The sequence below is a fragment of the Capsicum annuum genome, chromosome 10, assembly GCF_002878395.1.
Source record: "Capsicum annuum cultivar UCD-10X-F1 chromosome 10, UCD10Xv1.1, whole genome shotgun sequence".
NCBI lineage: Eukaryota > Viridiplantae > Streptophyta > Magnoliopsida > Solanales > Solanaceae > Capsicum > Capsicum annuum.
The window spans coordinates 12,261,988-12,286,481 of NC_061120.1; the positions used below are offsets into that span (position 1 = coordinate 12,261,988).

The window sequence follows — 24,494 nt, forward strand, 5'->3', positions numbered from 1 at the left end:
GAATGTATATGCAGATTGGCATGAGATAAACGTAAGGCTATCCAACAAACTGAGAAAACTATCAGGAATATCCCATATTCCTATTCTACAAATCCATATCTTCATTATTGTTTCCTTATATGGTGCACTATCATATCTCCCTCTTAATGTATATTAATAGCTTTTCTTAAGTGTGGCTATTTTCCTTTTGAGTTCTTTATTTCCATTCATATCAATGAATTCTTTCATGTATAAATTACAGATAATTGTACATCAATAGTGAATGAAAAAAAACTTACAAAGTAATTCTTTCATGGTATCAAGATCCATATCCATACGGCAATAACAATTTTTAAGGGGATTCAACTAATTTTTTTTCTTCTTCTTTCTGAATTTCTCATGGCAGAAAACAGCACCACCAGTGCTTCCCTTCCCATTACAACTGAATCAGTTGTTTCCACTATTCCACCATTACCAATCAATAATAGCTTGACTATTCCATCATTATCAACATCCCAAGCCTATCTAAATTTAGTATTTCCTCCTCTGCAACCCACTGTTACAATAATATACTCTATTCCCACACTTACAGCACAAACACTAAATACATCCACAATAGCCACACCTACCTTTTCACTTCAAGAACCACAAATTTTTTCAATAAATGCATCAGCTCAAGCCCCTATCAATCTTACACGATCAAATTATCAAATTTGGAACACTTAATGGTACTCACTATTGATTGGATATGGCTTTACAAGCTATGTTATTAATCCCTCCATGATGCAACAAATTTATCCTCTGAGGTAGTCCCGTTGGTTCTTTCATCGGACACCTCCTATGATATGTAGACCACTCTGCATAACACTTATGCAAGACCTTCTCGTGCAAAACTCTTGGGTCTAAAGGAATCTCTTGCTCAAGCCATGAAAGGTACACAATACATGTCATCATATCTTCAACATATTAAGAAATTGGTTACTACACTTAATTCTGTTAGAGCAACTCTTACCATGGATGATATAACTCTTCACGTGATCCATGGTTTATCATCTGAATATCGAGGGATCTGTGATTCTCTCCACACTCGTGATTCACCTATCACTTTTGATGAACTTCGCTAGAAATTATGTGATTATGAGACTTATCTTCTTTGCCAAAGTACTGCCTCTTCAATGCCAATCACGGGAAACTTTGTTGCCAAGAGAAACTCAAACAAATCTCGCAACAATAAAAATAATTAGCAGTCCACTCTTCAGCACCCAAATATTTCCAATAACCATAACAATCAGAACAATAACTCTTAAAAGAACAACAGGAAGAGTACTCGAGTGATATGTCAATAATATGACAAACCTGGATATGTTGTTAAGCAATGCCGAAAATTACAGGTAGCTTTTCCATGGTTCACTTCCTCTATAGGATCTTCTGGGACTTCAAATCCAATAGAAAACTCTAAACCACGCGCTAACTATGTCTTATCTTCCGCTGACTCTGCTGATTGGTTGGTTGATTCGGGAACATCTCATCATGTTACTAGTGACCTCCAAAATCTGTCACCCCACTCTAATTATGATGGTACTGATGTTTTAATTGGTGATGGTAAATCTTTAAGTGTGACACACAGTGGTTCTGCTACTCTTAATACTTCAAATCATCCTCTTCGCCTCTCTAAAGTTTTGTGTTTCCAATAATAAAAAAGAATTTAATTTCTGTTTACCAATTGTATGATCAGAATAATATTTCTGTTGAATTCTCACCGTCTTCATTTATTGTGAAAGCTTGTCAGATGGGGGTGTTACTGGCAGCGGGGGAACCTAAAGATGGAGTTTATGAGTGGCCTATCAAATCCAAGTCTTTTTACCACCTCGTCATACTCAGCATATTCTATTCATCTCACATCAGTCTCAACCTGGCATTGTTGTCTTGGTCATCCGTCTCCTCCTATGTTACGCCAAATTTTTAGTTACTTAGGCATTCCTGTCAAGTCTGTTTCCTCTACTTTTTTTTTGTAATTCATGCAAGTGTAATAAAATACATACAACTCCATTTTCAATGTCTTCAATAAAATTTTCTTCTCTATTAGAGATGATAAATTCTGATGTGTGGGGTCCTACTCCAATTCCATCTATCAATGGTTTCCGTTACTATCTTATTTTTTTTGATCACTTTACAAAGTATGTTTGATTATTTCCCATGAAAAAAATCTAAAGTTTCCTAAATTTTTCCAAAATTCAAGATCATGGTTGAAAAGTTTTTCAACAAACCTATTGTTTCCTTTTACTTGGATAAAGGTGGTGAGTTCATTCATCTTTGATAATTCTTCGATTCCAATGGAATTTCTCATTTCTTAACTCCTCCTCAAACACCTGAACACAATGGTACTACTGAGCATCATCATCGACACATTGTGGAAACCGGTATTACCCTTCTTCATGTTGCCAAACTCCCTTTATCTTTTTGGTCCTTTGTTTTTCATACTACTGCCAATCTTATCAATTGGATGCCCACTCCTTTACTTTATAATGAGTCTTCATATTTTCATATATTTGGTAGTGCTCCAAATTATTGAAAGCTCCAAGTCTTTGGTTGCATATGTTATCCTTGGTTATGCCCTTATTTTCAAAATAAATTAGAGCCTCATTCGAAACCATGTGGATTTGTGGGATACTCTACACATCAAAGTGCCTATAAGTGCTTTGATCCCTCCACATCTAAGATATTCACCTCCTGATATGTCAACTTTGTAGAACATGAGTTTTCTTTCTCTACTCTAGCCTCCATAGCTTCTCATCCTACGGAAGAAACACTTTCGACATGGGCTCCTCATTTTGTTGTACCTATTGTTTCCTCTTCTTCAACTAAATCATCCCCCTTGATGGTCACTCACTCTATTGATGGAAGTTCTCTTTGCTTCTGGAAGTCACCGAGCTATAGTCTTTCATCAGATAAATTAATCAGAATCTCATCAGGTTATGGGTCCTCACCTAGTTGTACAAATTTAAGTACCATCAGTACACCTCCACTATTCTCCAGTCCCTCACCTGCTGCTATCCAAAATACAACCAGTGCACTTCCCATAGTATCTACTCCCTCACCTAATATAGTCCAAAAATGCAAGCCAATTGCAAACTGCATCTTCAAATGGTTGTTCAAGTAACCAAACCACTAGTATCACAAGCCAAGCTACTCAATCTCAACTTGTTCCATTTTCTTACTCCATGATCACCAACTCTAAAAATAATATTCACAGGATTGTGAACAAACTTTGCCTCTCCACCAAAATCACCAACAAATACTCTCCATCTCATACATCTACTTCTTCCCACAAACCTAAACCAAAGAATGTTTCCCAAGCTCTTAAAGACCCAGACTGAAAATCTATTGTGATGGAGAAATATACTTCCTTGAAACAATAAGGGACATGGACACTTGTTCCAAGATCTGAATCGCAAAATATAATTGGTTGCAAGTGGATTTTTCGAGTAAAGAAAAATTCGGATGGTACCTTGAACAAATATAAGGCGCGGTTAGTTGCTAAAGAATTTACTCAGCGGCCAGCTATTGACTACATTGAAACATTTTCTCCCGTCGCTAAGCATACTATTGTTTGAGTGATTTTATCTCTTGCTATTAGTAAAGATTGGAGCCTAATCTCTTGCTATTAATAAAGATTGGAGCCTACGCCATTGGATGTTAATAATGCCTTTCTTCATGGGCATCTGACGGAGGATGTATACATCGCACAACCACAAGGCTTTGTTGATTCTACTAGGCTTAATTATTTATGTAAACTACATAAGGCTTTATATGGTCTCAAATAGGCTCTACGTGCTTGGTACTCAAAATTATGGGATTACCTTCTTTTGCTAGATTTTGCATTATCACAGTCTGACCAACGTCTATTAATTTATTCTAAGCATGATGTTATCATATACTTGGTGGTATATGTCGATGATCTGATTGTGACAGGGAATAATCAAAAGGCAATTGATATCTTTATTACCAAGCTTAGCAAGCAGTTTTCAATTAATGACTTGGGGCAACTTGCTTATTTTTTGGGTGTCCAAGTGATTCGCACTCCGAAAGGCTTATATTTATCTCAACGAAAGTACATTGAGGATATTGTTGAGTATTCTTCAATGAGTGGTGCAAAATCTGTTTCTACCCCACTTGTAACTACCACTAATCTGGTGTTGGAAGATAGTGATCATTTGAGTGACTCCAAAGACTATCAAATTTTAGTTGGATGCCTCCAATACTTGACACTAACACGACCTAACATTGCATTTTCTACCAATCGGCTAGCGCAGTTTTCACATTGACAAACTGCAAATCATTGGGCTGCTCTTAAACAGGTGATTCGTTATCTTGTTGGAACAATGGACAAAGGAATTTATTTTTCTAAGGACTCTTCTTTGGTTTTACATGCTTTTTCTGATGCCGATTGGGCTGGAAATCGTGATGATCGTACCTCTACTAGTGGTTATACTTTCTTCCCTAGTAAAAATCCAATTTCTTTGTGTTCCAAGAAACAACAAATAGTAGCGCATTCATCCACTGAAGCTGAGTATATATTAGCCGCTTCCACTACTGCTGAATTATGTTGGGTCTAGAATCTCCTTAAGGAGATTTCTCTTCCTCTTTCTAGATCACCAATGATCCATTGTGATAATCTAGGTGTGACTTACCTTTCTACAAATCCAGTCTTCCATTAAAGAATGAAACACTTGTAAATTGATTACCATTTTGTTTGTTCTATGGTTCAATGGGGTCAGCTTCGAGTTGCTCACATTTCAACAAAAGATCAGGTTGCTGACTTACTAACAAAGTCACTCTCCCGTCATGACTTTGAGCGGTTTTTGTCCAAGATTGGCGTCTCTATTAGACCACCATCTTGAGGGGTGTATCATGAATATTCTATATTCCTATTCTGCAAATCCATCCCTTCATTATTGTTTTTTTATATGGTGCACTGCCATATCTCCCTCTTAATGTATATTAATAGCTTTCCTTAAGTATGGATATTTTCCTTTCTAGTTCTTTATTTCCATTCATATCAATGTATTCTTTCATGTATAAATTATATACAATTGTACATCAATAGTGAATGAAAAAAGACTTACAAGGTAATTCTTTCAACAACTAGAGAAGCTTACAAGAAAGGTAGCTTTGTAGTTTGTGTTTGAGCTATAGAAACAATCAAATTTATTTTTGTAGCACCTTAACCTTATAAGTTTGGCCTTCCCATCAATATTAACTTCCATATTAACAACCTTTCCCTCCAAGACCAAACCCCTGCAACTACTCAAACATAATTATAATCGCAATAACAAACTCCCCACAACCTGTTTGACACAATTCCTCATCATCTTTTAACAATTCCTCATCATCTTCTAATACTAATTATACCACTAGTTTGAAATACTTGGAACTAATTTCTTGTACGTACCACCTTGACCTTATACATTGGGCCTTTCCAAAAAATATTGCGATCAACATTAACTCTCATATTAACGATCTTTCCTTTCAAGACCAACCCCCTGCAACTACTTAAACACAATTCTAACTGCAATAACAAACTCCCCACAACCTATTTGACACAATTCCTTAATGGTAAATATGTTACTACAACAACAACATATCCCAACTTTACCTTACTTCACCTCCCCAAAAATCAAATCAATATGCTAATTATGTAACGAGCTAAAATTACCACAATGCATCAATAAGCTAAAATTACCATAATGAATTTTGATGATGAAATTCATACCTAAAGAAACCTTATGGCTAAAGTCGATTCTGCGAATTTGTTTGAAAGTGATTCTACGAATTTGTTTGAAAGTCAATTCTGTGAATTTGGAAGAAAGAGCGGAAGAAAGAGATTTAACAGCGAATATATTGGGGAAGGGGTAGGTTTTTCTAAAAAAATATGCGTTAACAAGTAAAGGCTATTTTAACAAAGCCTTTTTATTTGGGGATAAAATTTGAAAGTCACCCTAATTTGGGTCTAGTTTTGAGATTTTTTGACCCGCAAATCTATCGTCTTATCCAACCACACAACACTAGCCAGTAATTAGCAATGAGTAGTACCTATACGTTCAACGAAGACGTATTTTTTTTCTTTGTAACGATACATAATTAGCTCCTGGTATATTGTTTTTCATCTTTAGGTTTATCGAGATACATAATATATCCAATGAAGATACATTTTTCCTTTGTAAATATAAATAATTAGCTCCCGATATATTTTTTCAATTTTGGGTCTGTCGAGATACATAATTAGCTTCCAACATATTTTTTGATTTTGAATCTGTCGAGATACATAATTAACTCCCGATACATCCAACAAAGATACATAATTAGTTGAGATTTTTTACATTACTTTATAAAGATTTAAATTTATGTAAATATGAGCCAAGTAAAAGAGTATTGTGTATTATACTTAGACTATACTTCTCACCTCTGATTCTTCTGACATCACATCCTTTTCTTCACTACTTAGTTTTCCTATGATAAAGTTTCTATTTAAGTTTGTTAAATATAATCAATCATGTAGTTCACATGATGATACATACAATTTTTTTTTTTTACAATTTTAAAGATCATGAGCCTTTTTTTATAATAAAATATAAACTTGAGTCAATATAACTTTTTGAGGAAAATTTTCATGTCTAAATTATCAGATATGTGAGTTTTCTATATGAATTATTATCAACTATTTATCAAAATGCACTTCAACTATCAATTATTCATTTTTCGTATTTGAGCGTTAGTGATATTTCAGGTAAGAGAAATAAACAATTAATAGCTAAGGTGTGTTTTGATAAATAGTTGGTAATAGTTCAAATAGACTTCAGGTACGAAGAATGAACAATTGATAGTTAATGTGTTTTAATAAATAGTCGATGATCTATGCAGGAATCTACACACGTGATAAGTTCAGATATAAAACTCAAAAAAAAATGAATATTTTAAAGGGAAAAATACATATGTTAACATACTTAAGTACTTCATTACAAAAAATAGCAACATTTTTCCCAAATTACATTCTCTAACATATGTAGCATTATTTTAATTGGTCCCTATTTTTTTGCTGCCTAAACTTTTTACTGTGATAAAAGCCCCCTTTTCACTCCTCCTTCTTTATCTTTCCTTAATTTAAATTTCTTTTTTCTATTTTTCCGCCATTAACCATCACTCTCTCCTCAATCTTATTGCATTTTGCACAATTCTTGCACGATCTGTGATAAGGATTTGCTTTCCATATTTCAGATAATTATTAATGGGCAAAATTGCATTTTGCATGTGAGCGTTTTATTTTGCTTTTCCTACTTTAATTCATCAGAAATTTAATTTTCAAGGATTTTGTGTTTTAATGGATGAACACACTGCAAAAACACCTATAAATAGGGGTACAAGGAATATGAAATTAGTGTATGATGCACCATCTTTTAGTCTTGTGTTAACTCAAGAAGATTTAGTTACTGTTGTTTTAAATCCTTTACAGTTGACGAAATCTGGTAGATCGAAAGAGATTAGTTCGAAGTTTCGCAACGACGAAGTGAAGATGACGGAAATTTTAAAAAAAAAAAGGGTTGAAGAAAACTCCTTCTCCAAAGGAACAAAAAACTAAAAAACGGTATGAGAAGAAAAGGAAATCTAAAGAAATTGAAGACGATGTTGACAAATCTTATGATGAATATGAAGAATAAAGTGAGGAAGAGGTATTTTTTTTGTTTGTAAATTTATTATTTTTTTTGTGTTCAAGTAATTATGTATTTCCTGTTATGATGATATTTAGGGATTATGTGAAAATATATTGTTGAATTAACTATTCATAAATAGTATTTGGATATACATTTTTATAGTATAGGTGATATGTATTTTTAGTATAGTTGATATGTATTTTTAGTACAGGTGAATAATTTTGACCTATATGTATTTTTAGTGTAGTTGATATGCACTTTTGAGTATTTATATTTTTCAGTGTTTGTTGTATTTTATATATGGTCAAAATACATATGCATGTTATTTTAGTTTAACTACCATAACAGTCTATTGTCTATATGTATTTTTAGTACATTTGATATGTATTTTTCGGTGTTGGTTGCAGTTATGATTTGATCAATATACATATGCATTTTAATCATCTGAAATATATATGCATGTTATATATTTTTTTGTTTGATTGAATTTTGTTTACAGATTAAGAAGTGGTAGTTTTACTTTGTATAGGTGATGCGGGACAAAATATTTCTTGTCAAAAAACTTTCAAGATTTGCACCGCACATGTGCTCGTACAGTGACAATGATATTTATGGAAGCATACACGCAATTTTAAACAAGGAACAGTTTAAAAACTTTTGTGAGAATAACATTTTTGGTTATTTTATGAAGAAGAAGCAGTGTGTAGTGTAAGAACAGTTGTGCAGATGTATTATGATGCTTGAGGTGAAGGGTAGTTCTTCTTCTGGGATTATGATCTGTGCTAATGGCACCTCTTAGTTTTACTCCTATGGAATTTGCTATCATAACTGGATTGAATTGTGTGTCTAATAGGTATGACTTTATTTTCGATGAGGGTGTACCAAATAGGATGATTGAAAAGTATTTCAATGGGGCAGAAATTATATAGAAAAGGCAACTATTTCTAGCATTTACGGAGAAAGTATGGGGGGAGAACAATGATGAGGATGCTGAGAAATTTGCAATTTTGTATTTCCTACATTCATTTATGTTGTCTAATATTGACACTGTTGTTATACCCCGTCTTCATTTTGATTTGGTAGATAGTGGTAGATATAAGGATTTTCCATGGGGTTCTTTATCTTTTAAAGATTTGGCTAGAAGTTTGAACAACCGGCTGAAAGCTGAGGGCAAATTTTATCTGATTCAAGGAATGCCACTGGCTATTCATGTGTGGCTATATGAGTGTTGTTCAAATGTCCCACCAAAGATTGCATTGAAGATTGAGAATCGGATTCCCCGATTATTAAATTGGAAGACAGTTCACCTCGTCCATGGTATGAGTTTTTGATGAATGCTATGTTCAAGGACAATGACAAGGTTTGCTGTGAATAAATATATATGCATTGATATGTATTGTATTGTATACATATATTCTTTTTCATTTTCAATTGTTGTTGTTTCAATTATTTAACATATTCGTAGGTTGTATTTAAGAACATAGTGCCAACTGAAATGGAACTGGCAAAGCTTGAAATACCACATAAGAATGTAATTGAAGATGAACGTTCAGTTGATTCTGATGATGACTTCTAGAATCCACCACCTAAGAAGATCAACAAACGTTTAAAGAAGAAACAGAAGGTGGATTCATCAACCCCAGTAGCGAAGAAACATTCAGGGAAAAAGCAAGTCAATATTGTTGATGCGCATACCCAAATGAGGACTCCACCTCATCGTGCTGCCAAGGCTGCTGTAATGAAGACACCAATATTCAAGTCAATTCCAACACAACAGGCTTCTTCTTCAAAAAATAAGGAAGGGAAGCAAACAGCTAGGGTTATTTTTCCTCAGGTATAGTCAAAGGCAGATAGTCATATAGAGAAAGTTGCTGTGTCAAAGCGTGAGAGACATGTTGAGAAAAAAACATTTATTTCTAAGAAAGTTTTTGATGCATTCTGCGAAGAGGTAATTTTTTTGGTCAAATGTTTGTTTTACATTTAAAAATATGTGTTTACTGAATTTGTATGAATACAGGTTCGTCAAGAGTTTAAAGGAGTTCATGAAGAGTTTACTCGAATTCGTCAATTAGTGAAGAAAAAGTTCAAAAAAATGGTCAAAGCAATTGAACATAGCAAGGTAAAAGTTTTATTATTATATAATATCCACAGTAGTAAAAAATACATATGCAGAGTATATGAAAAAATACATATGCAGTATATTGCTAAAAATACACATGAAATTTATACAAAAAATACATATGATTTGATATAAAAAAATACATATGAAATGTAATACAAACTACATATGCAGTGTGGCAAGAAATGTATTTTAATAAATACATATCCATAGTTTATAAAAAAAAATACATATGCAGTATATTGCTAAAAATAGTTTATTCAAAAAATACATATAAGTTGATTTTCAAAAAATACAAATGAAATGTATTACAAAATACATATGAATGTATTACAAAATACATATGCAGTGTGTCAAGAAATGTATTTTTCAACACTATATATATTAAGTGGGTTGGTATATACATATTAAGTGAAATCAAATAATAGTAGTTTATTCAAATTATACTTGTAGCAACAACATGAAGATACAGAGGTTGAAGCACAACAGATGGATTATGCTGGCATCAAAACATCACCACAACAATTCAGTCCTACTATTGATCAGAATTTGGATGAGAATCAGGGTGGTACAAAGGTAAAAAATAACTAAAATATGATTATTCTTTTGAGTGCGCAAATGTAATTCCTTTTTTTTGTGCAATTATATGTTATTTAATATATAGTCCTGTATAAACATATACAACTAAATTTTTGTTTGAAGTTGGTTTAATTTTTTTTGCTTGTTTGCAAGGAGTGCACTGATTTACATCCAAATAAAACAAAAATTGAAATTGATTCTCAACATTTAATTCCTAATGAGCTTCTCCAAAGTATAAATTTGAATTATAATATTTCTGAGTAGATTGTTCATCACGATGATCGAGTATGTATAATGAATTGAACTTCAGTTTATGTGACGTAAAAATTATAACAATCCATAAGACAATTATATAATTTTTTTCATTTCTATTGCAAATCACTGATGAGAAATTGGATGATACAAAATTGTCTGATTCGCAGTTTACAATCCCAGATGAGTTGTTACCAAGTCTTAATGCATACCGAAGGGAAAGCATCACGACACATCTATTGGCAACTTCTGAAGAAGAATAAATCGATGAACATTTTAATGATAAAAAGTCTGAATCTGTTGTTGAAAATCATTTTCAAGTATGTATTATGAATATATCTGAGGCTATGTGGATTATTTTTGACATAAAAAAATAAACTGTTTTCCATTTTTGAAGGAAACCAAAGAGAACGTTGGATCGAGCTCTAAAGCAGACATGCATAGAGAGGTTGATCTTGGTACGGAGGAGCAGATTATGACAACTCCTTAAATACAAGAATTAACCACTGATGAACAAAGGGATGAAACAGTTTTGCCTGATTCACAAGACACAATCCCTGATGACTTGCTTCCTAGTTTGAATGTATACAGTAGTAAAAGCATCATTGTTCATCCCTCTGCTAATCGTGAACTTCAAACTCCTATTCCTAAGTTAAGGATTAGGCGACCATCCAAATTCAAAGAGTCACGTTACACGATGAAATTTGGTTCAGCTGTCGGTAAGTACAATTAGTTATATATTTAGTTCACAATGTAGCATGTTATGCAAATACTTTTTAATAATTACCTTTTTGTATTATGTAAATATATAGAGAGCTCGGAAGGGCACATACGTATATTCCCACAGAAACATCCATTTGTTTATCATCTGATTGATGGGATTGTGGATACAAAAATTGTCAATAAGTTCATGGATTGAATTTCTGAAGACCTTCTCAAAGTTCATGCTAAAAGGTATTTCTATTGAACTGTTTTAAGTTTTTTTTTTTAAATTACATTATGTTCTCATGATTTAACATATACTGATTAACAAAAAAAATAGGAAGGAAAATGCGGATCGTTACAAAAGGGGAAAATCAACCATTCCAATAATGCATTTCGAAATTGAGACTGTTGAAGATAAAAACTGGTTTTACACAATGGGGTTCCCTGATCAGTCATGGACCGACTCAGTTAGTATATTTTTCCTTACAATATTTTTTTTACATTTATAGCACGAATTAAACTACATATTATGGTAGTAAATACATATGCAGGTGCAAATAAGTATTTTTCTATGTAATTTTTTATTATATAAGAAAGGATGTGATGCACTTTAACTTACATATGTATTTTTATATTACATACACATGCTAAATTTAGTATACAAATAGTTTGAATTATCTAAAATTTATGTTCTTACTTACTGCAGCATATTGATGTTTGCTTCTACTACTTGAGGAAGAAGTCGAAGTATGACCCCAACAGCTCGTACAAATTCAGCACGGTAGATTGCAACTTTATGAACATAATTAGATCTGTTCATGATGTTTATTCTGCGAATGCTGAAAACCTTACTGCGAGAGGATATGTGGCACATCTTAATGAATACATAAATGGGTTCCGTATGCATGCTGTTGTGCCATGGCATACAGTGGAAGACATTTATATTCCAGTAAATATAAAGGAAAAACATCATTGGGTGCTAGCAATTTTATCTTTCTCAGAGAGATGCATATTCCTATATGATTCATATGAATCATCTGGTCATTATTCGGCTGTTCTTAATGTCATTGAGAAATTAGATGCGTTATCCCATTTTGTCTCGAACATTGTGATTTCTACATTAAGAAAGGAATTCATCCTGAAAACCATCCAAGATACAAAGACAAAAACTCCTCAGATATGTTTGATGTGTTATTTCAAAAGAGTTTGCCTCAACAACCAAGTGGAAGCTTGTAAGTTATTAATTTACATATAACAAAACTGTATGTTTGTAAAATATATATTAAAGCACATATGTGTTCCTTTTTATTATTTTTGTAGGGATTGTGGTGTTTATATGGTTACATATGCGGAGTGTCTTTCTTATGGTCACAAAATTCTTGCGAATGAGTTCGACCCCAATGCACTCCGTACAAGATATGCTGCACTTTTGTGGGATTATGGGACCAGAAAGAAAGACGTAAATGCTTATAGTGATGTCGAAGCACCTTTGAGGCCTCCAAGACAAAGTAGAATAACTAGTGTAACTGAAGTTTTTGATGTATGATGGATGATGGATTGATTACTTTATATAGTTTAGACACTGGTTTATGTATGTAGGTACTGATTATACAAACTAATTTTGATGTTTTGAAGTGGTTCTAATTGTAGGTTATAATAGTACTAATTCAAGTTTAATACGAGTCTTTTATGTTGTTCTTCATTTTACTGTGTGATTTTGTTAAAAAAAAAATACATATGTATTGTTCATATTATGCTTAAAATACATATGCAATAATTTTTATGCCTAAAAAATACATATGCAGTAATTTTTATGCCTAAAAAATATATATGTATTTTTTTTAGATAACAAAAATACATATGCAATATTATGCCTAAGCATTCCAAAAATATATCTGAAATTTTTAGTTAAAATATATATATATGTATTGCTCATATTATGTTAAAATACATATGCAATGTTAGAAAGTACGCATTATAAACCAAATTTATCGTAAAAATACATATGCAGTGTTAATAATAAGTTTTTCTAAAATACATATTGTTCATAACTATTATTTATTTTGATATGTGTCCATTTAATATGATTATAAATGAAAACTGGAATTAAAGATAATTTTGAACTTTTAATACAAATCTGTAATTTATGGTGAGATTTTATTTTACATAAATACATATATGCAGTGTTAATATTTTTTATTAAAAATACATATGTATTATACATTTAAATATATTTTTATCATATAAACACATATGTTGCGCTAAGATTTTGAAATTCAAACATAGATTTGCAGAATATGTCATATGTGGCTAAATCAATTAACAATTACGAACCAGATAAGTGTTTGGTGAATCAAAATTACCAACTTTAACCTAAAAAGTATATTCACTATTAAAAATACATATGAACTGCACATTCAAAATACATATGCAATGTTCAAATCTTTCAACATATACATATGCAGAATTCAGATTTAATTGTGTTCACTTGTCAAATGATTATTAAAAAAATAGTTCAAGTTTATAAAAAACGAAAATAAAATTTGAAGCAATAATACGGAAAGAGAAATTTTTCATTTTTGACATTTCCTACAAGAACGCCTATTGTGACCCTTAGCCCCACAAGCACCACATGAGTTGATGTTCTTCTTTCTAAACATATCACATCCTGATTTTTCACGATCCTTCTTTGTAGGTCTTCTCGGAGGTTTTTTGTATTTTGGAGGCAGTACTATTTCACCAAGTACGCTCTTTGGAATTAGCCAGTCATCTTTGTGTGGCAACGGATAGATGGAAACATCATATGTTTTCAAAACAGTTTTTGGTTTAAACAAATCACAACAGTATGACCCCTTCTCAAAATTCTTCTTCTCCAACACCGCAAAAGCATGTGCACATGGTATCTGATCTAGTTTAAATGCATTACATGAGCATTTTTTTCTTTGAGGCAAACAACGTAGTATTTTTATTTGTCGTGTACCATATACACATATTCTGTGTCTGGTACAACCTGATACAAAAATAAAAAGTTTAATGCTATGCTACAAAAAGATGAAATTCATATTTATATGATATGTTGTAAGCACACCAGCATTTTTCAGAAAAAAAATACATATACAGAGTAAAAATACATATGCAGAGTACATAATATTTTTCTTACTTAACTTTTTAGTTTGTTTTAAATGTTTCCATTCATTTAGTACTTAATGGAAGTTATTCTATTAATTATTTTTTTCAGAAGTATAAATTCCAAAAATGTAAAAGGTCATACCATCATATGAGTGCACAAAGTCTCGTTCTCTTTGAGTATGTCATAAAACTTTTCAATGAGTGGTGTAAAGGTATATGAAGCCTATTGCCTATTTTCGCAGTTCCATTTTGCAAACAATAATCGAACCTCCTTAAGAAAGTCATAAATTGGCAGTTCTCTAGCTGATACAAGTACTCCATTTATTGACTCCGTAATGTTTGAAGTCAAAGTCCACCCTCGATTAACTATTGCATAGGACCTAGCCCACTTTTCGTAATCAGCCAATTTCAAATAATTCTTCACCCTAATATCAACTGCCTCAACTTTTTCCATTAACATTTGGAATTCTGACTTTGAATATGATTTGGCCATTGTATAAAAAATCTCCGACAATGCATCGTGTGACTTTCTATAAAGTTTTTTAACATTCCCCCATAGATGCCGCATACATCATAATGAGGAACATCATTGTGCACATCACTAACATCCTTTATGATGCTTGATTTCCTATCAGAAACAACACACATGTTTTGTCTTTTCCCATACGCTTCCTTTAGATTCTGAAAGAACCACGTCCATGATGCATCATTTTCAGAATCAATCACACCATATGCCAGAGGGAATATATGACCTGTATATACAAAAAAATTATGTGCAGTAAAATAAAAATATATATAGGAACTGCATATGTATTTATTATATATACAGGTAATTAAAACTATACATTTTATCAAATAAATGGTATCACTTACATATAATAAAATTTAGACATACATAACTATAAAATATAATCATTTTTTAAATGTTTTAATTCATAAAACTTTGAAACTCTAGGTAATTATACAGATATGTATATATCTAGTGGAGATATGTATTTTCAGGTGATACGCAGAAATACAAAAACATGCAAGAAGTTTTACAAAACAATTATTACAAATTCATACTAACCTGCTCCATCCATTGTACATGCTGTTACAAATGCTCCAGTATATATTCCTCTCAGATGACTAGCATCAACAACTACGACCGGTCTACAATGATCGAATCCCTTAATGAATGCATTTAGAGCGATAAAAATATACAAGAACTCATTCTCATCTGTTTTCTTCATTCTTATATGTGACTCTGGATAGGTAGTATTCAGTACATATAAGTATGATGGCAGTTTCCCATAAGATGCTGATGGCTTACCCCTCAACTCTTCTAATGCTCTTTCTTTCGCCTTCCAACATAAAGTGTATGTCAGATCCATACCAAAATCTTCCTTCATGTCATTTCTAATTTCTGTTGCATTGTATTTTCTTTTATGGTTCTTGAATTTTTGTTTAACCATACCACCTATCAACATACTAGTAGCATGCACCTTTGGATAGATCTTGTCCTTCACCGGGCATGTATGTTGAGGTCTGAATTCTCTTATTCTAAACATTCCAGTTTATTCCATTTCTGATGCACGCATTAAAAACTCGCATTTTCTTGATTTGCAAAACAACGTATACCTGCATCCCACATAATTTAGTATTTTAAAAATACATATCCAAACTAATATTAAACAATAATAGAGTAATATAGAATGTACGTACGTTTTCTTACTTGACCTTTTACTTCGTGTTTGAAACTTCTCCCTAATTGAATAGTCCTTCATGACTGACTTCAAAAAAAATTTCTCAAGTAAACCTGGTCTTCCTCAACATGTTTGTGATATGGATCTGAGATAATTAACTCCACAGTATCCATTTCAAATACATCTAATGCTTGTGTATCTTCACAAATCACCAAAGCTTCTTCATTTGTTGTATTTATAAGTGTTTGAATGTTGTCACAGTTGGTTATTCTTTCAACAACACACATAGAAGAACTAGCCATGTTGCTCCCTACAGCTTTCTCCAAAATGCTTACATATAAAGGAAGACAATTCATGTCTTGTATCTGCTTTTTCTGAAATATAAACACCTTTAAATCCATATCATTATGTATTTCTATCTGCCCTGCATTAGTAGTAATTTGATATTCCACTAGAATACGTTTCCTCGTTAAATCCACAAAGTGAGATGCCAATTCATCGTGCAGCTCAATAAATGTTGTTGATGTGCTCAACAGTATAGCATCAGTGATATATTCTTCGTAGTTTTTTTCATACGTCCACCGACTAGAGTGCTTCACAAGCACTGGTATGCTTCCCATTTCTAGTTGATTTAACCAAAAAATAAATAAATATAAATATTTTGTCAAATTATAACTTGTTAAAACATACACTTTTCAGCTTTAATGCAAACAAACTTACACAACCAACATCTCCATTCAGAAAAAAATTTTAAACAAAATTTATTTAACGTAAAATACAAACACAAAAAAAAACTATTAAACAAAATACAGAAACTACTGAATCGAAACGAAGAAAAACTTGTATAAAGTATATATTCAGCAAAAACAGTTATACTGTCAAATCCCAACAAGAAAACCAAAAAATACATATGCAGTGTTAATATTAAGTTGTTCAAAAATACATATGCAATGTTAACATTAAACATATCAAAAAATACATATGGAACATACCTAAATTATATTTTGAACTGTGTAAATAGAATTTCATCACATTCAGCAGCTCAATTCAATCATCCATTGAGCAATGATTTTCATAAAATCATTGAACCAAATTAAACTCGAAAATTGTTTAACTTATTTTCATAATCGATTATACAAAACTCTGCAAATATACTACAAGGCTTCACAATTTCATCAATTGTTAAATCGATCATAATAATAACAACCAATACTGAAATAAATAGTCTATCAATTAAATCTAAAAAACTGAAACAACTAATAAATTAAATTTTTGCAACGAAAAATTTCAATTTTGAAGGTTTTTGTTATATATGTTGAATTTCCTTCTGATTTGATTAAAAATCGAAACTAAATAGGAGCAGTAGTAATGGCGAAAACAAAAAATCCAACCAGAAATACTTAATGATTACGTACCTTAGACAAAAGTAACAATGAATTTTCAACTGATAGTTCAATTCGAACAATTTGAACTGAAGAATCTATAACTGGATTTGAATTCGAAGAAGATACTGTAGAATTTCGTATGAACAACAACAATGGTTGAACATCAAAACACGGTTGAATTAGACAAAATTTCTCATAAAAATGAAAAGCAGATTTTGATTTTTTTTCTCAAATGAACTCGTTAATTTTGAAAACTGAAATTTGAAATTTGATCAATATTGTTAAGCTGAAACGGAAGTTGCGTGATTGAAGTTATTTTAACGGAAAAGGAATCTACAAAACTAATTAATTGGTAATTATACCATATTTACCTCAACAAATTTCTGTTATTTAAGGGAGGTAAAATTAGTTGTATATGTATTTTTTTAGCATCAGTTTTTAAAAATACATAATACAAGTTGCTACAAAATGTAATTATGAAACTGTTGCTACAAAATTAATAATTAGGGCCTCAAGTATGTCATTTCTGAATATTTCCCTATTTTAAATGTGTTTTTGACCATTTACTCAAGCACAAATTTCAAATCAAAACATCAAATTTGAAGTCCAAATCATACTAACAAAGGAACCCATGGGCCATGAACCCAATGGATCATTTGGGTAGAGTCCAAACCAATAAAGTAGTAATTTGACCCGGAAATCTATCGTCTTATCCAAACACACAACACTAGCCAGTAGTTAGTACTGACCAATACACTAATGCCAATTCTTCATTGAGTATCACAGACCCCTTCAGAGAAAAAAATGGCATCAGTATTAGGAACTTGTTCCACTTCAGCAGCAAGAACAGCTACATTCGCTTGTACACCTTTCTCTTCTCGTTCCTCTATCTCTGCTGTTTTCTCCTTTTTCCCTTCTTCAGGTATTTATGCTTTTTTTTTTTAGTGGCTATTCAAATTTTAATTGCAGGTTACCCGATTTCTTTTTTTAATTTGTACATAAAAAAATTGAATAACCTGCAATAGTAGGCCAAGTTTACTTGATATCATGGAATATTTTCTACACTGATAGTATACAAAGCTTAAACTATATTATGCTTTAAGGGGTTGTTTGGTATCGGGAATGGAATAGACTAAATTATCCCATCACTATAGTGTGATATAGTGGCATAAATAATTCTGGGATTAGCTAATACCACTGATTAAAAGGTATTAATCCCTTTTTATACTAATTTTGGTTGCATTGTTAGTGGTTATTCAAACTTTCAGTGTATATTATGCTTTAAGGGGTTGTTTGGCATGTGGAATGGGATACTCTTAACTTATCCCATCACTATAGCACGAATAATGGCATAAATAATCTCGGGATTAGCTAACAGCACGGACTAAAAGGTATTAATCCTCTTTTGTACTAATTGTGTTTGCATTGTTAGTAGGTATTCAAATTTTTATTGTATATTATTATGATTTAAGGGGTTGTTTGGTATGGGGAATGGAATAGACTAACTTATCCCATCATTATAGCACAAATAGTGGCATAAATAATCCCGAAATTAACTAATAATACTGACTAAAAGATATTAATCCTTTTTTGTACTAATTGTGTTTGCATTGTTTGTGGTGTTGTCCTTTGAGGACCCGCACATAGCGAGAGCTTTAACGCCATAGGCTGACCTTTTTATTTAATTGTCACTTCTTGTTTTTCTTTGAATTTGTTTAGGCTGGGGTGGAGGGTGTTGGGTTCTTGGAAGGTTGAATTTGATGAGTACTTTGTTGTGATCAAATATTTTTGTACTAATTATGTTGGCATTGTTAGTGGGTATTCAAACTTTCAGTGATATTATGCTTTAAGGGGTTGTTTGGCATGTGTGGAATGGGATACACTAACTTATCCCATCACTATAGCACGAATTGTGCCATAAATAATCCCGGGATTAGCTAATAGCTCTAACTAAAAGGTATTGATCCTTTTTTGTACTAGTTGTGTTTGCATTGTTTGTGGTTCAGTCCTTCCATGCAGCCGCACGTAGTGTGAGCTTTAGTCCACCAAGCTCTTTGAATTGGTTTTTGAGGTGGGTAGGTGGGTATGGATTTGGGTTCAGCTTATGGAGGACATGACCTTAGATGAGAAGTCGTGCATGACATGATAAGGAATTAAGGATAGTTGGTTAGCAGTAGTAGACTGTAGTCTCGATTATCCTCCCATACTAATAGTCGTAGTTTACTCGTGTAGCTTCTTGTTCCTCGATTCCTATTATTATTCGCCGCTTTTTGTACTTTGAGTATCATATATTTTGTTATATTACTGTACAGGATACTTTGTCATGCTTTCTATAATGTTTTCTCATGGCTTCTTCACTCTATTATTTCGTTTTCCAAACTGCTTTTATCTGTGTTTCATCAAGACAAGGGTCTATCAGAAACAACCACTCTACCTCCAGCTTAGGAGTAAGGTATGTGTACACCTACCCTCCCCAGATGCCATGTTATGGGATTACACTGGGTATGTTGTTGTTGTTGTTGTTGATTGTTATTGGGTTTTTGCATTTTTTGACATCTATGCTTTAAGAGATTGTCATATCTTGTTTTCCTTTGAAATTGGTTTTGTGGTTCTTTTTGTGAATTTGGATTCTTGGTAGTAGTTATGAGCAATAATTCGATGGATCTATGAATTGCAGGACAGAGTCAAGGGAGGAAGTTTTATGGACAAATTAGACTCCCAGTTAAGAAAGGGAGGTCCCAATTCCATGTGGCAATTTCCAACGTCGCAACTGAAATCAGCCCTGCTCAGGAACAGGTACCAAAATTTTTGTAATTTCATTATTTCTAGATATGGTAATTCATCAGGTGTTTTGCCTGACAGTGGGATAAATGTTGGGAACATCTCTATCTAATAATGTGGGATTTGGGTTTGAGGGTACGAAAAAACATTGTACGAGAGCTAGTTATACATTTCAAGAGTAAAATTGAATTGAAACTAGCTTAAGTGGAGCAACATTACATTGAAAATTCGAATAATCCACCTCAACTACTGAAATTGAGGCATAATTGTTGTTGTATCATTATCTAGCGTTCTTTCCTCTCCGTTGAAAAAATACATGGACTTTATATTGAATTCTTTACTATATTGAGCAAAATATTCTTTATACGTCTTCTCTATCTGGTATTGTATACTTCCACCACCTATGTATGTTGGGAATACTTCTGTCACATTCTAGAGAGGTGTTATCTTCTTGTCGTTGAGATCAAGCAGTAGTTTCCCCAACAAATTCAGATATGGAAATTTCATCAGGTATTTGCCAAACAGTGAGTTAATGGTGGGGAAGACTCTGTCTAGTAATGTGGGATTTGGGTTTGAGGAAATGAAACAACATTGTGTGAGAGCTAGCTATACGTTTCAAGAGTAGACTAGGAAGATTATTAAGATGCATGTATAAGATGTTCGCTGAAACACTTAGGCACTCTCTGCACTCATTGAATTGAATATAGATGTACTGTCTGTCATGCTCCTTGAATTGAATGTGGATTTATTTCCTTTGTCCAATTCTATATGGCATATTAAGTTGACTTGTATATTATATTATTGATGGTGGTCGATGGAGGTGAATGTCAAACGAATAGTTGAAAATTAGTTTTGTACGTGAGTGTATGTTATTACTAGGTGGGTGTCCTATTTCTTATTTCTTAGTTCCTTTTTCTCTTTTCGTGTTGCCCTTATTTCTCGTATTTTGTATTTCTCTAATTTCTATTTTATTATTTCTTATTCCTTATTTCTGTTATGTCATCCATTCCCTTGTTTAGTATTCTTTATCTTCAGCCGGGGGTCTATCGGAAACAGCCTCTCTACTTCTTCAGAGGTAGCGGTATGGACTACGTACATCTTACCCGCCCCAGACCTCACTTTGTGGGAATACACTGGATTTGTTGTTGTTGTTGTAGTTTGACAGAGAAAACACAATATCGAGTTAGTTTGGATATTTTAAGGAATTTGAGTTCTTGAACATTGTAAAGTTTTGTGGAAATGATGTCAATCGTGTTAGAACGTCCCAAAGTGGAAAGTCTGCCATACCAAATAGCTCATGGAGTATTAATTTTTAGGGCAAGGATCATCAAAGTAGAATTCAACATATTTCTATTACGTTCAGCTTAGAAAGTTTCAACACTTGGGCAAACTGATTTATTTGGAAGGCAATGTATTTGCAACCCTTTTTATTGCCGGGAGTGAAGGTTCAAAGGTACCACCTAATATATACAGTTTTTTCGAGTTTCATACCTAAACTATCACCAACTATTTATCAAAACACACATCTCAACTATCAGTTGTTCCATTATCACTATTTTGAGGTATATTTTGATAAACATTTGGTGATAGTTTAGGCAAGAAACTCGCACACCTGATATTTTAAGTATGAAACTTGAAAAAACCGGGTACTTTAGGTGTGGCTTTGGCCCTTCATTCTATTTTTGCAGTTTTACCAAGTGTATTGATAAGCTTTTACCTACTTTGTAATTTTTAAGGCTCAGAAACTTGCTGAAGACAGCCAGAGACCCGTGTATCCATTTCCAGCCATAGTGGGGCAAGATGAGATGAAGTTATGTCTTTTGCTGAATGTAATTGATCCAAAGATTGGAGGCGTGATGATAATGGGTGATAGAGGAACTGGGAAATCCACCACGGTTAGGTCTTTGGTGGATTTACTTCCTGAAATCCAAGTTATTTCTGGTGATCCATTCAATTCAGATCCAGATGACCAAGAAGTAATGAGCGCTGAAGTCCGTGACAAATTGAGGAAGGGAGAGCAGCTTCCCGTATCTTTCACCAAAATTAACATGGTTGATTTACCACTAGGTGCTACTGAGGACAGGGTGTGTGGAACAATCGACATTGAGAAAGCACTTACTGAGGGTGTGAAGGCATTTGAGCCTGGTCTTCTTGCTAAAGCTAACAGAGGAATACTTTATGTCGATGAGGTTAATCTTTTGGATGACCATTTGGTAGATGTTCTTTTGGATTCTGCAGCATCAGGATGGAACACTGTTGAAAGAGAGGGAATATCAATTTCACACCCTGCTCGATTTATCCTTATTGGTTCAGGTAATCCTGAAGAAGGAGAACTTAGGCCACAGCTTCTTGATCGATTTGGAATGCATGCCCAAGTGGGGACCGTGAGAGATGCAGAGCTGAGAGTGAAGATCGTTGAGGAAAGAGCTCGTTTTGACAGGAACCCCAAGGAATTCCGGGAGTCATACAAGGCAGAGCAAGAAAAGCTCCAGAACCAAATCTCCTCAGCCAGGAGCGGGCTTTCTTCTGTTACGATAGATCATGATCTTCGTGTTAAAATCTCTAAGGTCTGTGCAGAACTGAATGTTGATGGATTGAGAGGTGATATAGTCACTAACAGGGCAGCCAGAGCATTGGCCGCACTAAAAGGAAGAGATAAGGTAACTGCAGAGGATATCGCCACTGTCATTCCCAACTGCTTGAGACACAGACTTAGGAAGGATCCGTTGGAGTCTATCGACTCGGGTTTACTTGTTGTTGAGAAATTCTACGAAGTTTTCAGCTGAAGAGGTAGAGGGCTTTCTTCTTTGAGTAACACTTGCCTGCGAAAGCTGTTTTATAGAGTAACATACTTGTTTTTGGCTTTAGTTTCCATTCTCAAATAATCCTAAGATTTGATAATTGTAAAACTAGAGTTTTGCTGAAGATGGTCTTTTGTACTGTGCTTAAGGGATGGGTTCGGAATTACCTTGTGGCTAAACATACTGGTATTTGATTATTATTAATCTGGTTATTCATTCCTTGCTTATATAATTGTTGATCTACACATTTTGTAAAATAGAAATGTATAGAATATGAAGGGGAGAGTCTTGGAGTACTTGTAAAGTAATTGTTTGAGGATACATGTGCCAATAGGAGGTATGATACCAACCACCTATTTACAGTTCAAGCTCAGGCGAGACAAAAAATATTAGATAATACAAAAAATATTAGATAATGTCTTTTCATCTACCTAAGCCTTGGAGGGTAGAGTTGCTCGAGCATATATGTGCAATAGGAGGTAGCAAATATCAAGTGTAATAGTTGAGGTGCGCGTATGTTGGCCCAAACACCCACCATTATCTCTATCTCTACTATATTAAAAGTGTGAAGGGCTTTATAAATCATATTTGAATTTTTTACCCTTCATTAAAAGTCTCCCTTTAGATAAAATCGTCTTTTCGCATATTCTATTTAAATTACAAATCCAATAAATTAATATCTTAGTATGTATGGAAAGAAACTAAGACTCCTAATTTCTATGGAAAGTTTCGAACAAATTAAAATTTAATTAAATTAAGAACTCTTAATATATATGGAAAGAAATTAAGACTCAAACGCCTTAATAAAATAAGTATTTATAGAAGAAATTAGTCGAATATGCTTTACCAACGTCCGTATAGGAACCCTAATCAGTAGGTTCATAAATTTGAATCTTTCTTTATTTGATCTTCTTCCTTTTTAATTAATTTTAACGGTGACAAAAACAAAAAACCTATACAAAATCAATAAATCAATATGTATTTTTAAATTAGTGTGTAAGAAAGAAAAAAAAGGTGTCCTAACGAAAAATCTCAAAGTAGAAAAAAATCGTGGAAAGTAAAAAAAAAACATGTATTAGTGTATTAGATACAAAATCCTTTGAAGAGTATAATTTTTGTGAAGGTAATTTAAATAATTTAATTTTTCTTTTATGTACACAAAAATCAAAATCCTATTCTAACTAAATTATAACATACATGTTCATATTCAACCCAAAATTAATCTTATCTAAAATCCATATCTATAATATATTAGAAAAATACTCTTAAAATATGATAGAAAAATACTCCTAAAATAGGACTCTATTAAGGAAATACTTCTATAAATATTGAGATGCACATTAAACTAAAGAAAAATCAGTTTACATATT

General features: G+C 32.8%; 1 protein-coding gene across 1 annotated transcript; it reads left to right on the plus strand.

Moving 5' to 3' along the window:
• The first annotated feature begins 18,250 nt into the window (after positions 1–18,250).
• On the plus strand, positions 18,251–23,351 carry LOC107845383 (magnesium-chelatase subunit ChlI, chloroplastic). Its single transcript, XM_016689673.2, has 3 exons — positions 18,251–18,464; positions 20,220–20,338; positions 22,060–23,351. The coding sequence occupies exons 1-3, from the start codon at positions 18,347–18,349 to the stop codon at positions 23,107–23,109; spliced, it is 1,287 nt and encodes a 428-aa protein (XP_016545159.2). The 5' UTR covers positions 18,251–18,346; the 3' UTR covers positions 23,110–23,351.
• Positions 23,352–24,494: the final 1,143 nt, after the last annotated feature.

Excerpts from the sequence above, each read along its gene's own strand:
- LOC107845383 (XM_016689673.2), top strand. The coding sequence starts at position 18,347 with ATGGCATCAGTATTAGGAACTTGTTCCACTTCAGCAGCAAGAACAGCT. Across the intron at positions 18,465-20,219 it reads CTCCTTTTTCCCTTCTTCAG|GACAGAGTCAAGGGAGGAAG; the intron begins GTATTTATGCTT and ends TATGAATTGCAG. Across the intron at positions 20,339-22,059 it reads TCAGCCCTGCTCAGGAACAG|GCTCAGAAACTTGCTGAAGA; the intron begins GTACCAAAATTT and ends GTAATTTTTAAG.